At 37.0% G+C, this 16,750-nt stretch overlaps 1 protein-coding gene across 3 annotated transcripts in view; it reads left to right on the top strand.

Moving 5' to 3' along the window:
• PDE7B (phosphodiesterase 7B) overlaps positions 1-16,750 on the top strand; it is a 150,742-nt gene that overhangs the window by 45,914 nt on the left and 88,078 nt on the right. For all 3 annotated transcript variants that reach the window (XM_032443634.2, XM_032443635.2, XM_085543580.1), the window contains one exon: positions 2,672-2,732. In XM_032443634.2, coding sequence (XP_032299525.2) covers positions 2,672-2,732 — 61 coding nt within the window. The remainder of the gene's footprint in view (positions 1-2,671; positions 2,733-16,750) is intronic.

The raw sequence follows: 16,750 nt of genomic DNA, 5'->3' as shown, positions 1-16,750 counted from the left end.
TCAAGTGAGGTTCAAAAATGGTCAGGACTATGAATCCATCCCCATTAGAGATTTCAAGAAAGGAACTTCAGAGGCTGCTCTCCTGTTTTGAGGTTATTGCTTTTCCGTAGCGGATAACATATTTGATGTTAACAGCTCACTGCTCATACTCTTACTGCTCCAAACCAGGTACAGAAAAGTAGCCAATCTTTAGAAGAGATTTCATGTTTCTCTCTGCTTCTCCTAAGAGATGTATATGATGATCCACATATGCACAGTAAGTCTGCTGTGTACAGTAGATACATCTAAAGGCATTCTTTTTTTATGTCTCATTGGAAATCAAAAGCAGAATAACTAATGTCTAAGGTCAAAGTCCTATTCCTACCTTCTAGAGTATCCACTACTTGATTCTGTAGGCAGTGTATTTATGTATTTTTGAGCTATTTATGTATCTTTGAGCAATCCCTGACATCAGAAACAAGAGGATCAATCCAAAAATAATGACTCCAGTGTGATTATGTTGGCTGATGACATCAGTGGCAGATGTTGGTGGTATGGCAGTGGAGATTGGACCTCCCCACCAATATTCAGTTATATGTTGTTGCTCTGTGACGGGTAGCAGTAGGACAGTCTGACAGAACGACATCTGACATGGAAGCGTGTATGAGAATGCAGGCTTTTGTTCATCTCTGGCGAAAAAAACATAGTTAATGGCGGTGATGTTGAAAAAGAAAGTTTTGCAGCGGAGAATATGCTCCATCAAACAGTGTTATTGTGCTCTTTGTGTATGTTGCAGTTTCCGTGGAAAGAAATAATAGGCATTACCTTCAGAAAAACCTCTGTAAAAATTACTGCAGAAGAAAAAGCTTTGATAGAGCTGCTGTTAAAGTGAAAAATCTAGGGTGGCTGTTCTTCAGCCAGTTCTGTGGATTGCAGGGATTTCATGGAAATTCAGCTAAGCCTATGAACTTGTATATAGTTATCTGAATCTTACTTGCAAAATTTTCACAGTTCATCCATTATCATAATGAATCCTGTGGGATGATAGTGGACTCTGTGGAACATTAGCTGCTTTCCCAGTTTCATAATGCTAAGGCTAATAAGTACTGTTATAATATTGTAACACACCGTATGCTTGCCTGAAACATGGTGTGATATGGAACTTACAATACATCTGAGGAACTAAATGAAAACTAGGCAGGAGTTTACATAGAGCAGCTTAAATTCAGAGCTGAGTGGGGCAGTGAATTTTAAAGTGATTTCTTAAATCTGTATTTGTCTAAATATACTGATGGTCATGAAGATGACTGGGAGATTTGTGTGAAAAGAAGCCCACCATTTAATATTCTTCCTTGAAGAATAAAAAGCAAACTTATCTTTTTTTCCTCAGAGGGAACGTATGTAAGAGCAGTTTTAAAATTAACTTCAAAATACTGGATGCTGTTTCTCATTTTGCAGTTTTTCAGTAGTATGTGCTCCCACCTGGGAATGTTAACACAGGCATCTGTTTGCTCTTTTTAGATGTACTGATATATGAAGAGACTGTGTGTGGGAGATGGCTTTTGTTTATTTGTTTGTATTCATTTCAGTATGAAGGAGGTAAAGGTGATTTTAAAAATAGTGAGTTCCAAATGTGTTATTCATTTATAAAACTGGTGCAGTGTTTCATTTTCTTTGAAGCTCTAAGGTTTTAATTACCTGATTCTTCGCAGTTTTTAAGTGTTTGCTATAAGTTTCATTTTTTTCTTTTCCTTAAGAGAAAAAGAAAATGTCAGGAGTAACCATTTTGTTGTTTTGTTGTTTTTTTACATAAAAAAGGAAATATGTAGGAGAAGGAAAAGAGAAACTGTATAAGAATTATAAGAGAGGAAGAAAGAGAAGGAGAAATTAATAGTTCTCAGTGATTTTCCCAGCCTTGCATGATGGTGCTTTTATATTCCCACTTGATCATAGACAAAAGCTAAAAAAAAAAAAAAAAAAAAAAAAAAAATGTAGATTATGAAGCATGGGCCATTTTTACCTATTAAATATGAGGCTATCCTTAAGCCTATTGAGGACTTTGAGTGTAGTAATTAAAAAATGAATCTTTTCTGTAGTGCCTGAAGCAACCACTCCTGTAGTGAGTGGGATCTCTACTCTGGCTTTAATCAGAGCTGGATCAAACCCATAAGCCGCACCAATTATGTTCCTACTGGCAGCTAAACTGACATGTCTGTCTACATAAACGACTCAAATGATGCCTCATCCTTGGAAATAACCAAACACTATGTATCTGAATCCTAAGTCTAATGATGTTCTTTCATTGGATTTGTAGAGTGACAGAACACCAACCCTAATAAATGAGGTAGTAAATGAGGCCTACTCTATACTTGGGTCCAGTACTAACAAATCGCAACATGGATGAGGTAATTGTTTATGCCATAGTTATGGTAATAAATAGGACATGGTAATACATTGTTGACCTATCATTATAACATATATCTTCAAACTCTGGCTGCTTGAAATTCTTCTGATTTTGTCATTTTATCAGCACTCGTGAGCATTTCTAGTGCCAAACTTAAACATAGGACAAGGAGATCAAAGATCTCTGTCAGAGGATAAGGACAAGGATACTTTCACAGATGATTTAATTAAATGTAAATACATATTAACTAATTTGTGGTTGATTTTCTTTTTTTTTTTTTTTTTCTAGAGGTGCGGAGAAATCTCATTTGATAGTCCTGACCAGAATGCCAAATGTGTTTGCATGCTAGGTAAGAGTCTTTTCACCTTTTGGTAATAAGAATTCTGTGGAAGTTAGTTTAATTGGAGATTTCTTCTCAAAGGTACATGATAAGAACTGCGGTGATTCACACTGGCATTTATGCAGCTCATCCATATGTGGTCCTCATTAATTTATTCCTTACAGTGAATTTTCCATTACTTAAAGTACATATATTCCAGTAGTGCCAAACTATGGAGATTAAAATACAGCTGTACCAACACTGTAATTGTAACCTTTGATGTGCTCAAGTCCAGAACTCATAATTAAAAAGCTAAAAATCTCTGTAATTGAGCCAGATTTTTGAAATCACCGTTGGGAAAATGTGAACTTTTGTAGACTGCATATCTTTAATATAAAGGACCAGCTATGTGCTTTGAAAAAGGGTGTTAATTCCACAAATATATCCAAAGCCCCTAGGACAGGCCTTCAGCTGCATCAATCAGCAAAGATCCCACCATTGTGATATTGTGATTTTACAGATTTGCACTGGTGTAGCACTTTGCCCATCATTTGGAAGGAGGAGGGGGGGGAGGGGGGAAGAGAAGCTAGTATTGAGCTGAAGTGTCTATTCTTTAGAAACAATACAGAAATGTTCTGCTATGCTTCATTAATTTCCATGAGCAATTTTATTGTATTTGTTCGTTTCGTCTACAATGCTAGCCAGTAGTATCACAGCAAAAATCAACAGTAAGTGTCTAAAAATCTAAAAGACATTTTTTGCTATGGGGGGGGGGGGGGGGGAAGAAAAAAAAAGAAATAATCATGGAACATTTGTAAGATTAGGCTTTAAATTCTGATGACCTCTCTCCAGCCAGGGCTGAGATACATCTATGTGGTAAATTAAAGCATTGCATCTAAAAACACGATGACTGAAATAGTCACAATTATAAAAACTGCAACTGGCAATGTCTAGGAATGTAATTCCCATCTTGGGTGCATGGCTGTGTTCTGTAATAACAGATTATGTGGTTTGTTGTTTATATTCATTAAATCCTATTGTCACAATAGACTGTAATTGCTGCAGAGGAAATCTGTCATGCTTATAGTGCACAGATCCCAACAGATGAACTGACACAATGGACCATAATGATCTGTTACAACAATGATCTGTGGTTAGAGGTTCTTAATGGCACAAGTTGACAGAAAAGATACTTTTGTGATCCTTTATTGTGCCAATTATAATATACAGCTTAAATACTGTAGAGTTCAGAATGTTTTTGTTCTAAGGAGGTTATATCCATGCAAATGTTATTAATCATTAGAAGGAAAAAAATGAAGAAAAGAAGAGGAGATTAAGAATCTGTATTACCTAAAGATGAAAGTCTTCTGCATGAGTTTCTTGTCATTTATTTTGGCATTTTTATAACAACACATATTGTAGTTTGGCATCATCCTTAGTGCAAATGATTCTTTAAAAGCAGCAAACAGATCTTGTTTCCATTAGCTATATTCATGTCTATGTTGTCTAGTATGTGTACATGCAAGAATGAGAAGATGTATTGTATGCTGTAAATGTACAGCATATTGTATGCTATTGATTGTATGCTAGGGATGTAAAAATGACTCTACGGTGTCTTGTCAAAGATGTGACTAGTCCAGGGACTTTTCCAGAGATGCTATCTCTTGTGTTTTAAAGTATCTCTCCTGTTACTAGTGTGCATCAGTTTCCCTAAGTAGTTAAGGACCTTATTAGTATCTTATATAATATAGGATATTTCATCCCAAGATATCTCAAATCATGTACAGTGCTGAGGTTATTCTAAGCACAAGGGTATACTCCACAACTGGTTTTGTAAGTGGTGCGGGAAACAGGACTTTCGTTATGTATTTGTTCCAAGGGCAGCTACTAGAGACTAACTTCACTTTATCTATGAAACACTTGTGTTTCTGGTAGGGCCACAGAGCCATAACAGCACTCCATACTTGTCACTGTGTGATATCAAGCAGTATGCTAGCATGATAATAGCTTATTTTATCAGAAAAGCTCTGGATTTGCTTCAAATTTAAAGATTTTTGGAACAACACTAGGGTGCTAATTCCAAATTCCTTGAGATTATGGATTGACATGGATTATGAGGATGAGGTTCTCTTTAGTTAAAGCTTGAGAAAGTCAGGTTTGCAGTGAAAATCTTACTCTATTCCTATGTTTTCCATTGCAAAACAGGAAACAATAGAGAAATGTCAAAATGTTTGTGATGGCTACAGTGAAAGTAGGTAACTTTACAATGAACTGACTTGATAATGCGTCACCTGAGATTAAGATCTGTTGATTATTATCACTTTGTCTCCTCTTTTAGCTCTGGAGTGTTGGATACTTCTCATCTATGTGTGAAAAATTATTTGAACAAATACATTAAATGGTTACTTTAGTGTGCTTCCTGAGGATATAGTAGGTAATGACTATTGTTCTGCCCAGGATATGCTTGTTATCAGTGTAATTTCATGTACTCCAGTTTTTACAGACTCTGATGCATTCTATCTTACATTTTATATTGCATTTGTTTATTTACATTTTGTATTTTGTACTAGTTAAAGCAATACAACTTCTGTAGCTGTTGCAGAAGTTGGTCAGTGGCCCACATTAGCCTTTTGAAGACTAGTGTTCAAATCCTAAACCTATCACAGATTATATATGTTTCTTGCTTGTAATGCTGGCTACATCTTTAAATGCCTCTGTATTTCCATTGTCCTTTGAAAAAAAGAGGAGTGCATCTTTCAGTTGTGGAAGGGTGACTGGGCACTGGAATAGGATCCCCAGAGCAAAGGTCACAGCATCAAACCTGGCGGAGTATAAGAAACATTTGGACAGTGCTCTCAGACACAGGGTTTGAGTTTTTGGATGGTTCTGTGTGGAGCTGGGAGTTGGACTTAATGATTCTAATGGGTTCCTTCCAACTTGATAAATTCTGTGATACTTTGAAATTTATGAGTACAGTGAGAAACTGAGATACTGTAGTAATCCAGTTCATAAGAATACTGCACTGTCAGTACAACTGTGCTGTCAGAAATTTTCCTTGAAGCTCCAGGTCTATCTGGAGCCACTGATAACTCATGAGCATTTCTACTAATGCAAGGTACAAAATCTACACTATTCTGCCAAAATTGGAGCTGTTATCAAAGCTAGCGAGGACATTCAACTATGACAAAATTGATAGATAATGATGAACTGAATGTGAAAAATATTTGGCATTATGTTGCATTCTGGAAATGAGAACTCTGGCCTCTCCATGCCCTTTACTTATTATGATCCTAATTCAAAAAATAAAATTAAAAAGAGGTAGTTAGCAAAAATATGAAATAAGAAGAGGACAGAGTCTTTAGCAGAATCTGTTGTGATAGGTCAAGGGGAAATGGTTGCAAACTAAAAGAGGGGAAATTTAGACTGGATACAAGGAAGAAGTTCTTTACAGTAAGAATGGTGAGGCACAGGAGCAGTTTCCCAGAAAGCGGTGGATGCCCCATCCTTGGAAACATTTAAGGTGAGGCTGGAGGGAGCTCTGAGCAACCTGATTTTGCTGTAGGTGTCCCTGTGCATTGCAGGGGAGTTGGACTGGATGACTTTCAAAGGTCCCTTCCAACTCAAACAGTTCAATAATGATTCTGTGGTTCTCTGGTGAGCAGAAAGAGAGCTATTCCTCATCCTGGAGGGCCCACTGGTATTTTCAATGGCACAACCTGTGGTTAATTTTTCCATTATATAGACAAACACACTCTGGGCTCAGACACGATCCAATGTTGTATCATGCAGAGATAATTGGGTTAGTTTGCTGTGAAAATTGCTGGTTGGATGCCTAAGCTAATTAACTCTGCTGAGAAAAATTGCATCCTAGCTTGGAAGAATCCAAAGTTAAGGCAATTTAACCAGTTCTTGCATCTTAACTAGCTCATCCAAAGTTAAATCAGTAACCTCTACATGGCAAAGCACCTAATTTTATGAATTTATCCTGGAAGAAATACCATTCTTATATCAGTCTCTAGGACTGGTTCAGAAGGTAATTGCTAGTTCTGAAATGGTGAAACTTACATTGCAGTGCCTAAGTGAAACCTACAGTGCCCATAGTAATCTTGCATTTTGCTCTTAGCCTTGTTGTACACTATCATTTATTGCTGTACTTCTTTCAGTATGGTGTGAAAACATAGAAAGCATAGTATGTACTCCAGAAATGATCCTTGGGAAAGATTATCTTAAAAGGGAAATTAGATACCTGAGAGATAGGTATTATTGTTCAGTTGCCTGGCTTTCTAACCTTGGGATTCATAGACTACAGAAGTTGTCAGCTATTTTATTTTCATGCAAAGCGGAAAGGTTTTTTTCTCCATCTATCTGTAATGGTAAAGAAGAAAAAATGTTGATCACGTGGCTCTCCTAAAGCACAGCAGTCACCTCACTCATGCCATTGTCGATACATGGCATTACCTTGACCTAGTAAGTAATTTCTTTTACTACTCAGATTTGCATTTTACATAAATGTCTGCTGACCAGAAGAAAAACTTCAGTGTGTAAACAAATATCAGCTTATATCAGATAGATACAGTTACCCTTGCATGTGCAATATAGAAGGTAAATAGTGCACTTGTAACACATGTAAAAATTTTATCATCTCATCAGTTTTAATCCGTTCAGCCTTTCTGATAATAATGGAGAGAAGAGGAAGGAGGATAAAAGCATAATGAGTGTTTTACTCTAGTGAGCAGTCTGTCACTGTCAGATTTACTCTTTGGGGGTTGGAGCTTCATGATCCTTGAGGTTCCCTCCAACCTGGGTCATTCTGTGATTCTGTGGTCTTTACTGGGTAGATTTTGAAGAGGTTGTGTACCTCACTTGTCTGCAGCAGTTTTTTTAGGGGAAATGTGAATTGTTGTCCTTGAGGAGCTAGGTATTAAGATGAACATATAAGCCTACCAGACCTCTGAACTTCTCATGGCATATGTTGAGGTGCTTTCTTTTCATTATTTTAAATTCCATAAAGACAGGAATAACGTGGGTGAGTTTCGTTTCCCTTTTGATGTAGCCTTAATCCTTGTGGAAGATGAAAGTTGAATCCTTGTTCAGAATAAAATTTCCACACAAACAGCTATTTAAAATTCATTTAACAAATAAAAACATAAAAAAGAAATCGGAATTTGGCCATGAGGTAAGTTTGATGGATCCAGCTTCTGTGGTGGCGGCACTTTGCCTGTGTCAAGAAAACCACCATGCATTTGAATAGAGTTGGCAGCTACAGATTAAGAGAGAGACATTACTGGAAAAACAATTGTGTTGAAAGCCAGAACTGAGGGGCAAGGCTCTGGCTGGTTGGCCTCTGGCTTATGTAACCACTGAGTTCACCTTTGCTGAAAAATAATAGGATCTATTTACAGTTGCTTTGAGAAGCTTAAACAGGTAAATAATCATATAATGAGTGGGGAAAAAAATAACTATTAATGAATATTAATGTCAGCTCGCACTGAAAAGGAAGGAGGAATAGAGACAAGGCAGCTGATGGAATAGTTCTGCAATGGTGAAACTTTACAGCTTTGAAAGCTCTTCAGCCTTTACTGACATGGTATGAAATGTGACCCTATATCTCTTGTATGTGCGAAACTTCTGCTGAAGCTGATAGGCATGCATGAGCAATGGTGTTCTAAATAGCCAAATATACCAACTATTTATAACCCAGCCATTCAAAGACTTACACATGCACTTGACCTTATGAAGACTACATATGCTGTCTATGCAAATGACTTGGAAATAAGCAGATAAATTAATCTTTGTAAAATTTCGCTATGTTATCAGGAAAAGGCCTAAATCTTCAGCAATTAACAAGAAATCTTTGCTTGTTGCTATGCTGCCTATTGGGATTAATCAGAACTTTACAGTGGAGTAGGGAGGTTTAGAAGCCCTGCTCCAAAGGTGGAAAAATTCAAGTATCATTACAGTATATGAAGACATTTAACAAATAAGGCAGCTCATGATCTTGCAGTTATGCTTGTAAATGCGTTCAGAAAGGGGTACCTCTGTGACCTTACGATCATCAAAATGGAGCTGGTTGCTTCCCATGCCACTTAAGGCCCTCTCCTCCAGTTAACTGACTATTCCAGAAGTGCAGTACATGCTGTATCTCACCTGCCTTCTTCAGGAGAACTTACTATTTGTTTGCCCTTACGGTACCAGAGGAGGCCAGAAGCCCCGTGCATCAGCCCGTGCTTTGTCTGGAAGGCCCCAGTTGAGATGCCAGACTGCCTACGTATATAGCTTGGAGACATAAAGTGGCAAATGGGTGGGCATGAGGCTGCAACAGAGACTCCTTTGTCAAGGAGTTGACAGTGTGCACATGCCATCATTGTGCCGCTTCATCGCTGTGTTGTGGTTTCATGCTAAACAAGTACAGACTCTTTGTTGTCATGAGATTTATTCCCCAACCCACAAAGAACATAAATATCATGACTATTAAAAAATATCACAGATTAAATAAGCTTAAAATCCAGGTATCTTTAAAATACTTTTTAAAAGTTTTCTAGTACCAACTTACTCTTTCAGTAATTTTGTTTTAATTACTATGTTAGGTAATTATACAGCCTTGTAGCTGAGTGACAGTGACCACCTGTTTATCCTGTTCTGTCCTGTAAATTAGATCAGGCTGAAACCACTTGTCCTGACGGTGTTATAGCTTTCACAAGGGTACTGAAGGAGACAAAAACTAGCGCTAGCATTTTGTATACGCATAGAAAACACTTTTCTATGTTTAATATTTTTTTTCCTATCACTCAAATTCTATCTTGAGCTACATACAGTTTTATTCTGTCTGAACTTGAGGGGTGACAGGGGACCTGATGGGAACACAATTATAAGTCATGTATTAGGATTGACGCTGATTATACAGTATAAACATATCATTATGGCCATCTGCAGAAGGGGTAGTATCGAAGAAAAACATTCACTGGGGCCACAGGATTCATTTGAGATGCTAAAGTTCAAAAGACGATTACGAAATGTTTCTCCCCTCCTACTAAAAACTCTGAATCTCTGACTATTAGACTTCTCTTTCTGTCAAAAAGACTGAGAAACACTTGGCTGAGAATCTCAGCAGCTATCACACTGGTAAACACATGGGTTTGTAAGTCTGTTTCAGCAGCTGCACTTCAAGCAAACATTACCAAACTTAAAGCCATAGCCATACATTGCTTTTCATCCAAAGCCTGCTGCAAATGGGGATTGCATGCTGGTTTCTGCTTATGTAACAACACAATGAAGAGTAAGCTTTGAATTCTGAACTTTCGTTGCCTTTAAGTGGCTAAAACCCACAGCACTATTTTCTTTCTTACCCACCAAGCTAAAGGCAGAACAGGCTGGGTGAAGTACTGTCTGTTCCACTTACTGAACCGATTCAGGAAGAAATTATGAGTATAGCTCCAGGAGAATAGGTAATAGGCCTGTTCTGCCTAGGGAAGTACATATATGTAACACAAGAGAAATCCCGAATTTTGTTTCACAGACCCTCCCTTACTGTTTTTCTTTTTAACTAAGCATTACTTAGAGAAAGTGGAAGAACAGTTGCTTGACTGATTTACTGAAGATGATCTCATATCATATTTCATGGTATTTGTCATATGAGTTATTGCTGATCCCCTGTTGGAAAAAAGATTTCAAGTGCCTATTCAGTCTGCTGCCTCACAGATTGATTTTTCTCATGCCTAATCTCATCCCTAAACATGGACTGCATTCATATATTTTCCCATCTTTCTTGTACAAACTCTTCTGAGTGGGATGTGTTCACCCAAAGAACTTGCTGTCCAGAAAAGTACCATGACTAATATCTCCGTACTAATGCTCTCCCACAAAATGGGAGTGGGGGCAAGGAACAGTAAAGATTTTACTGAGACCAAACTCACTCTCAGTTTTGCAACCAGCCATGCTTTTACAATTGAAGAGGTATAATAATATACCCAGATCTAGAATTTCCAGACTTTCATTTAAATTGTTCAAATTTATATTTTGTGGATCTCTAGCAATTAATCTTCATTTCTTTAATTATTACTTGGTAATACCTTATAATTTCACAGTCTCTGCAATTTTCTGCAGATTACTATGTAGCTGCCCTTTAGTAAGAGTGATTTATGTCTGAGAAAGCCACGAAGTTCCTGGGCTTGTAAACTGTCAGTTCCTGGCTGTAAATGTTTGTAAACTTCTCAGCCTAAGAATACATTTTCTTCTTTTCTGTTCCATATTGCGAAAGATGTGTCGTTGTCTTTTGGAATTAAAAAAAAAAAAAAAAAAAAAAAAAAAGGGAAAAAAGTTCTGAAAAGTTAGTTAATAATTTCACCATTCTTTCTGAGAACTGCAAACATATGATTTGTAGCTTTTCTTTCTCACCTTTAATACAATAAAGAAGCTACAAAATCAAACACCTCATGTTCTTTGACCTTGCTGGCTAGGTAGCTAGCTTTCCTTGGTGGATTAAACTTCCTCCGTTATCTGTTTTATAAAATAATGTCTAATCTACATCTCTTTCTTTCTTATACATGTTGTATTTCTCACGCATTAAGTTGATCTCTTAGATCATCCCTTAAACATCAAACTACTTAAGCATATATTTACTTACTGTCACTGAAGCCAAAATACGCATTGGCTGAAAAATGTTCCCATGCCAGGACAGGTCACAGTGTCTAGCGCTAATCTGATTCAAACGCTTAACACTCTGGGCTCATGAAATCATGAAATGTGACTCTGGATATTATGAAAACTGCATTTAACAACAAGAAATGGAATTTTTGAACCTCAAATGCCTATGTCAAGAGATTACTCTCTTTCTTGCAGCTTAAATTCAGAGAGGGTTCCTACTGTATTTCCCTTGTAGGGCTTTCCTCTTAATACACATGAAAAAATACTGAAGATAGTTGCAATCTGACAAATCCATTAAAATCCATTAAAATTCTATGGTCAGAAAGAATGAGTAAGAGGTACTTTTTTTGTGCTTTCCCTCAGTACCTTCAGACTCGGCTCATTGCAAAACAAATGTTTGAAGCTTGTTCAATGAAACCTTTTGAGAAAGCGCCTGGTTATCCCCATTGACTTCTAAGGAAGCTGAACTGTGGATGCAGGAAGTTAGGGAAAATTAATCTTACTCCTGAGGTACAAACTTTGTTTTTTTTCTAGTGTAGTGTTTATGAAATGTTTTGATATGGAGATTAAATTCAGTTATTAATACAAAAAATCTGATGGATTTTTTTTGAACTTTCATACTGTTTTAAATAAAAATGTTATTGCATGGTAACATTTTTAAGGATAGTACTTCCTAGCCTCTCACTGTAGAGTGTGTATCTACTTTACTGCTTTAGATGGTATTCCGGTTTACTGCAGCCTTTGGTTTGCATCACAGAGCAGTTTCTGAATAGACAAATTTGTTTCATTTCACATGAATCTGAACCAGCCACATGCTCTACAAGTGCATCTGGTGCATTCTAGTTGCTACTTGACATTTAGTCCATGAGAGTATGTTAGAAATAGTCCAAACTAAATCCTCCAAAGCATACACAGTGCAAACACTGTCCTCAGCACAAGCTGTTGGACTCCACTGTTCTTGTTTGTGCTGCTTGCTTCTGCAAACCTAGACAGAGAACAAAACCAGTTGTGACTTCAGCTGGTCCAATACACCAATTTCCATGCCCACATGGTGCCTTCTGGAGTGTTCAGCCCATTCAGTTAAGGTTTAACTGTGACAACCCAGAGAATGCAGAAGATAAACTGTAATTTAAGCAGATTGTAAACACCTATTTTCCCAGATGTTGTTTGCTTACTTCCAGCACACATGCCATCAACTGGTACATGCAACCTGAAACCTAATCAGATGTTCATGTTATCTGAAATGAGGGTGAGATTATAGACAATTGCAAATGGAATTTAATGTTATGTGAAATATTATTGTTATTGAAACTTCAGGTGAAGTGTCTTTTAACTCTAGGTCAGGATTTGACACCAAGTTTGTAGATGAATACAGAGAAAATTTAATTTAACACTTAATTCAGATGAATTAATAACATTCCAGACCTTTGTTTTGACACGAGATGATGAAATTTTCACATCTTATTTGTGTGTGTACAAGATGCAAATTTATACTGTAGTATCTTTTTAGTTTATTAAAGACAGTGCTAATGGAAGGAACTCAAAAATACTGGCATCACACACTTTATTAGTAGAAATTTCCTAGTAGGCAAGGATAAATGGTCTTTAAATTAACTTCTCCATCCAAGAATAAATTGGGTAATATAGCAACATCAAACTTGTACAGCGTTATCGTAATGCCAAATATATTACCACGTTGGCTGAAGAAGATATACTTATTTTTGGTGTGTTTCAGCTGGTTGTATAAAGTATCTAAAGACAAATCATGCAGATTTAAGTATTTTTGTTGTTGTTGTTATTGTTCGTATTAGATACTATTTGAAATCATTAGCATCATCTCTAAAGTAATTTGCTGCATTTTCACTTAGTGAACTGTAGTTTGTGTTTTTATGGAAGCAGGAAAATCTGTTTGTAGTTAAAGTACCTGTCTGGGCTCTTCATCAAGTCCCAGAATGTGCTGGCAGTTTGTTCATTGATCATTTATCAAGGCTGGCCAGTGCACTCAGCCATTCTGTGAATGTTCAGTGAAAACTGCCATGCGGCTGCTCCTACTGAAGGAACTGGGAGGATGCAAAACTTAGGAGTAGTATGAATTATTTGAGTACTTGATTAGTAACTACATGATGCACCATCAATAGCAGCTGCTGGCAGAGCTCTGCCAGGAAGGAAGATGAATGGGCAGATGCTCCATTGTAATTTCTTTCTATCAGCAGAGAGCGTAACACAGGCATTAATCCACTGGTTTAATCAGAGGTAATACTATGTTCAGGGAGCTACAACTTCCAAGGCACAAGTGGAATTGCTGTCATTGTACATTTGTCCTAAAAGGCAAGTGCATGTCACAATGTTTTAGAAGCCAAAAGATCTTGAGCTCATATGACTTTTATTATTAACATATTTCTCTTCTCTTAAGAAGAAGGAATGAAAGCATCATTAATCACGATGTCTAATCTGCTTTATTTTTTGTTGTTTGAGAATAACACTCAGAACTTTTGAAGTCTGTGTATTATTTGTTTCATGGGGGAAAATGACATTATAATAACCCTCAGAACAATTTGATGGAAAAAAAAAATCTGTTGTTTTTGCATATTTTTATTTTAATCTAATCCAGTTTCTCTGTGCCATGAAGGAATCTGTGTTTGGTTTAGCAGAACCATCTTAGATACAGCAGTTGCTTCAAATTGTGCAGCTCATTGAGACAAAACAAAAAGTCTCTTGATAATTGATGACTGAATAAACAAAGAGGAAACTGAAGGCAGATGTGTGCTGGAAAGCTTTTGGAAATCCTAGGACAGGATGGGAGAGAGTTTGATTTTGTTTTTAATCAGAAGCACCGTAATACTCTCTTTCCTACTTGGCATTTTTTGTTCTTAATCTGTGTTGGAGAAGGCATTCCTGATGTTAAATTTTAAGTGAATTTCCAGTAGTAAATCTAGGAAGTTTTTTGGTTGGCAGCTGTGCAGACTCAAGCTCTCCCTCTGCAAAACAGACTCTGAAGAGGGAACAGCATAAATCCCTCTAATGCTGTCCGGCCAGAAAGCTTCTTCCTCAACATGGAAAGATCATCTGTAGGAATTACAAAACTGCTTGCACCTTCGCCCATCTGTTTTTTATATTCTTGCTGAAGCTGTCTGAAGAGTAATGACATGTGCTGTAGATCCCATATTTATGGCCACATTCAGCTCCCTCAGATGAGCAACACAAGAAGGACAGGTCCACATAGTCAGGGACAATGATTCAGCTCTTGTCATTATTTCTTCTGCCCCTGTGCCTACTTCTCATCTACTGAAAAGCTTGCCTGCTCTTGTTAACATGTCCAAGTTGGCTGCAGAAAGTGTATCTTCAGAAACAGGTGACAAATGTTGTCTTGTTGAAATTTAATTGTGTAATTGCTTTTCAGTTAAAAAAAAAAAGAAAAAAGAAAAAAAAAAGAAAGAAAAAGAAAGAAAAAAGAAAAATTTGAGACATAAATGTACTAACTTCTAGTGGAAAAACTTTGCCCAGTAACAAGGTTTAGACTCAGAAAAGTGCTATGGTATTTTTCAGATGTGGTCGCTGAAAGTCTGTGTGCATCAGTGTTTATGTGAGTTACTCCAGCACATGACAGGAGCACCCTGTGCCACCTCACAGCAGGAACAGTTTGTCTGAATCACGTCAGTCACACAGGAAAACAAGATAATGAGATAGGTGCACTAAAGCTCACCTGAGGAATTCCTTTGGCATCTCTGAGTCACATTATTACCAGGCAAAAACTGCAATTTTGTTTTGGGAGGAAATGATCACTAATTTGAGCTATCAGATAGAAACAATCCCTGCAGAAATAAATTATATATATATATATATATATTTTTTAACCAAAAATTCAGTTTTGTGCCATGTTTTTTTTTTCTTAGTAAGTCATTTACATAAATGCAATGACCTGGCTTTGTGGCAATAACTTACCTGACATTAAGTAAGATGGAGTTGGGTTAACACATGCACAGGGATGATGTAATGGTAATGACGGAGTTGATGTACAAAGTACCCATATCAGTGCTAAATCTGTGCATTTGTGTATCTCGTGAGTGTCCTGCTGGCACAGGAGCTGGCTGCTACACAATGTATGAAACTGTGCTCTTAACATCCTGTTCTCACTGATGATGCTGTGGCATGCATTTTGTGAGATAAGCTCAAATGGTACTCTTAAAGAGGACTACTTCAACTGTAAAATAAGTAACTTAGTCTTTTATTCTCTTCAGTTGTTGGTGCAATGCATAGCAGCACATTGTTCTAAATCAGATTTAATTGTGTAAAAGACAAGAATGTAGGAGGGCTTTAGTCATCCTTCCCACCTTTTCAGATTGGCCAATAAGGCACCTTCTCCCACATTCCTGTGAGAGTGTTGCTGCACAAGCAATTACCTTTTTAATGTTAAGTTACCTCTTAATGATAATAAAAAATGTGTTTGGTTTTCATCAGCTTTGCCAAAGCCAGGCCATCAAAATCTTTGCATCTGACTTGGTACTACAGTTTTTATCTCCATTTTCTCCTGTCTTCATAAAGTTACACCTATTTGTGATGCAAGACTTTGTGGCAAGATATTCATAATTTCTCCTAGGGGAAATATCACCTTAATTTGTCTTTGTGTCTGGAGAACTGAAAATGTTAATTCAAAGGGTGAACCTAAAAACATATGTATGAAATGAAGTAGGAACATTGGAATAAGGAATTGGCAGGTTCTGTCTTCTATAGTTATTAAGTATTGAAATAGTCACTCTACTCCCAGTAGGGCTCGGAAAGCATCTGGATACAGCTGATTAGACAGTTAGAGAAAGAATATGAACAAACTAATGACAAACAATCTCTGTTCACTTGAAGACTCTCACTCCTGCATCTCTGTAAATCTAGTTTAAATTTAAAATAATATAAAAATTTAAGACTGAGTTTAAAAGACAGAAATAAATTAAGTTAAAAATTACAGCAAAATCTGTCTCTATTAAAATACCATGTTACTGGAGAAGCATTTCTACACTGTGGTATCCAAATCAGGAGTACCCATAACATTGTGTAACAAAATCCCTGCTTTTCTTCATAATAACCATGATGCTGCAGAGCCACTGTACTCTTGCACGCACATTTGCCACAAACAATGAATTCCCTTTTGCTCAATGCCATAATGTCAGCAAAAACATCAGCAGGGAGCAGACCGGGATTTCTTGCTCAGCTCATGTAATGCTGCAGGTAACACATTCTGCTGGGAGGTAGGTACAGGTTGTAGAAGAGGAGCACTCCCTCAGACAGACAATAAAATTGAATTCGGCCCCCCTCATTTCATGGATAATTCATGAAAATGCCAGACTGCTTTGCAAATTCCATGAAGTTTTATTATTTTTATTAAGAAAGGGCACTTGTTTTTACAAAGACAA

The sequence above is a fragment of the Coturnix japonica genome, chromosome 3, assembly GCF_054131305.1.
Source record: "Coturnix japonica strain WE chromosome 3, WE-NBRP24, whole genome shotgun sequence".
In the NCBI taxonomy this organism is placed as follows: Eukaryota; Metazoa; Chordata; class Aves; order Galliformes; family Phasianidae; genus Coturnix; species Coturnix japonica.
The sequence above is the reverse complement of the archived record's forward strand: the minus strand, read 5'-3'. Positions and strand labels throughout refer to the sequence as shown.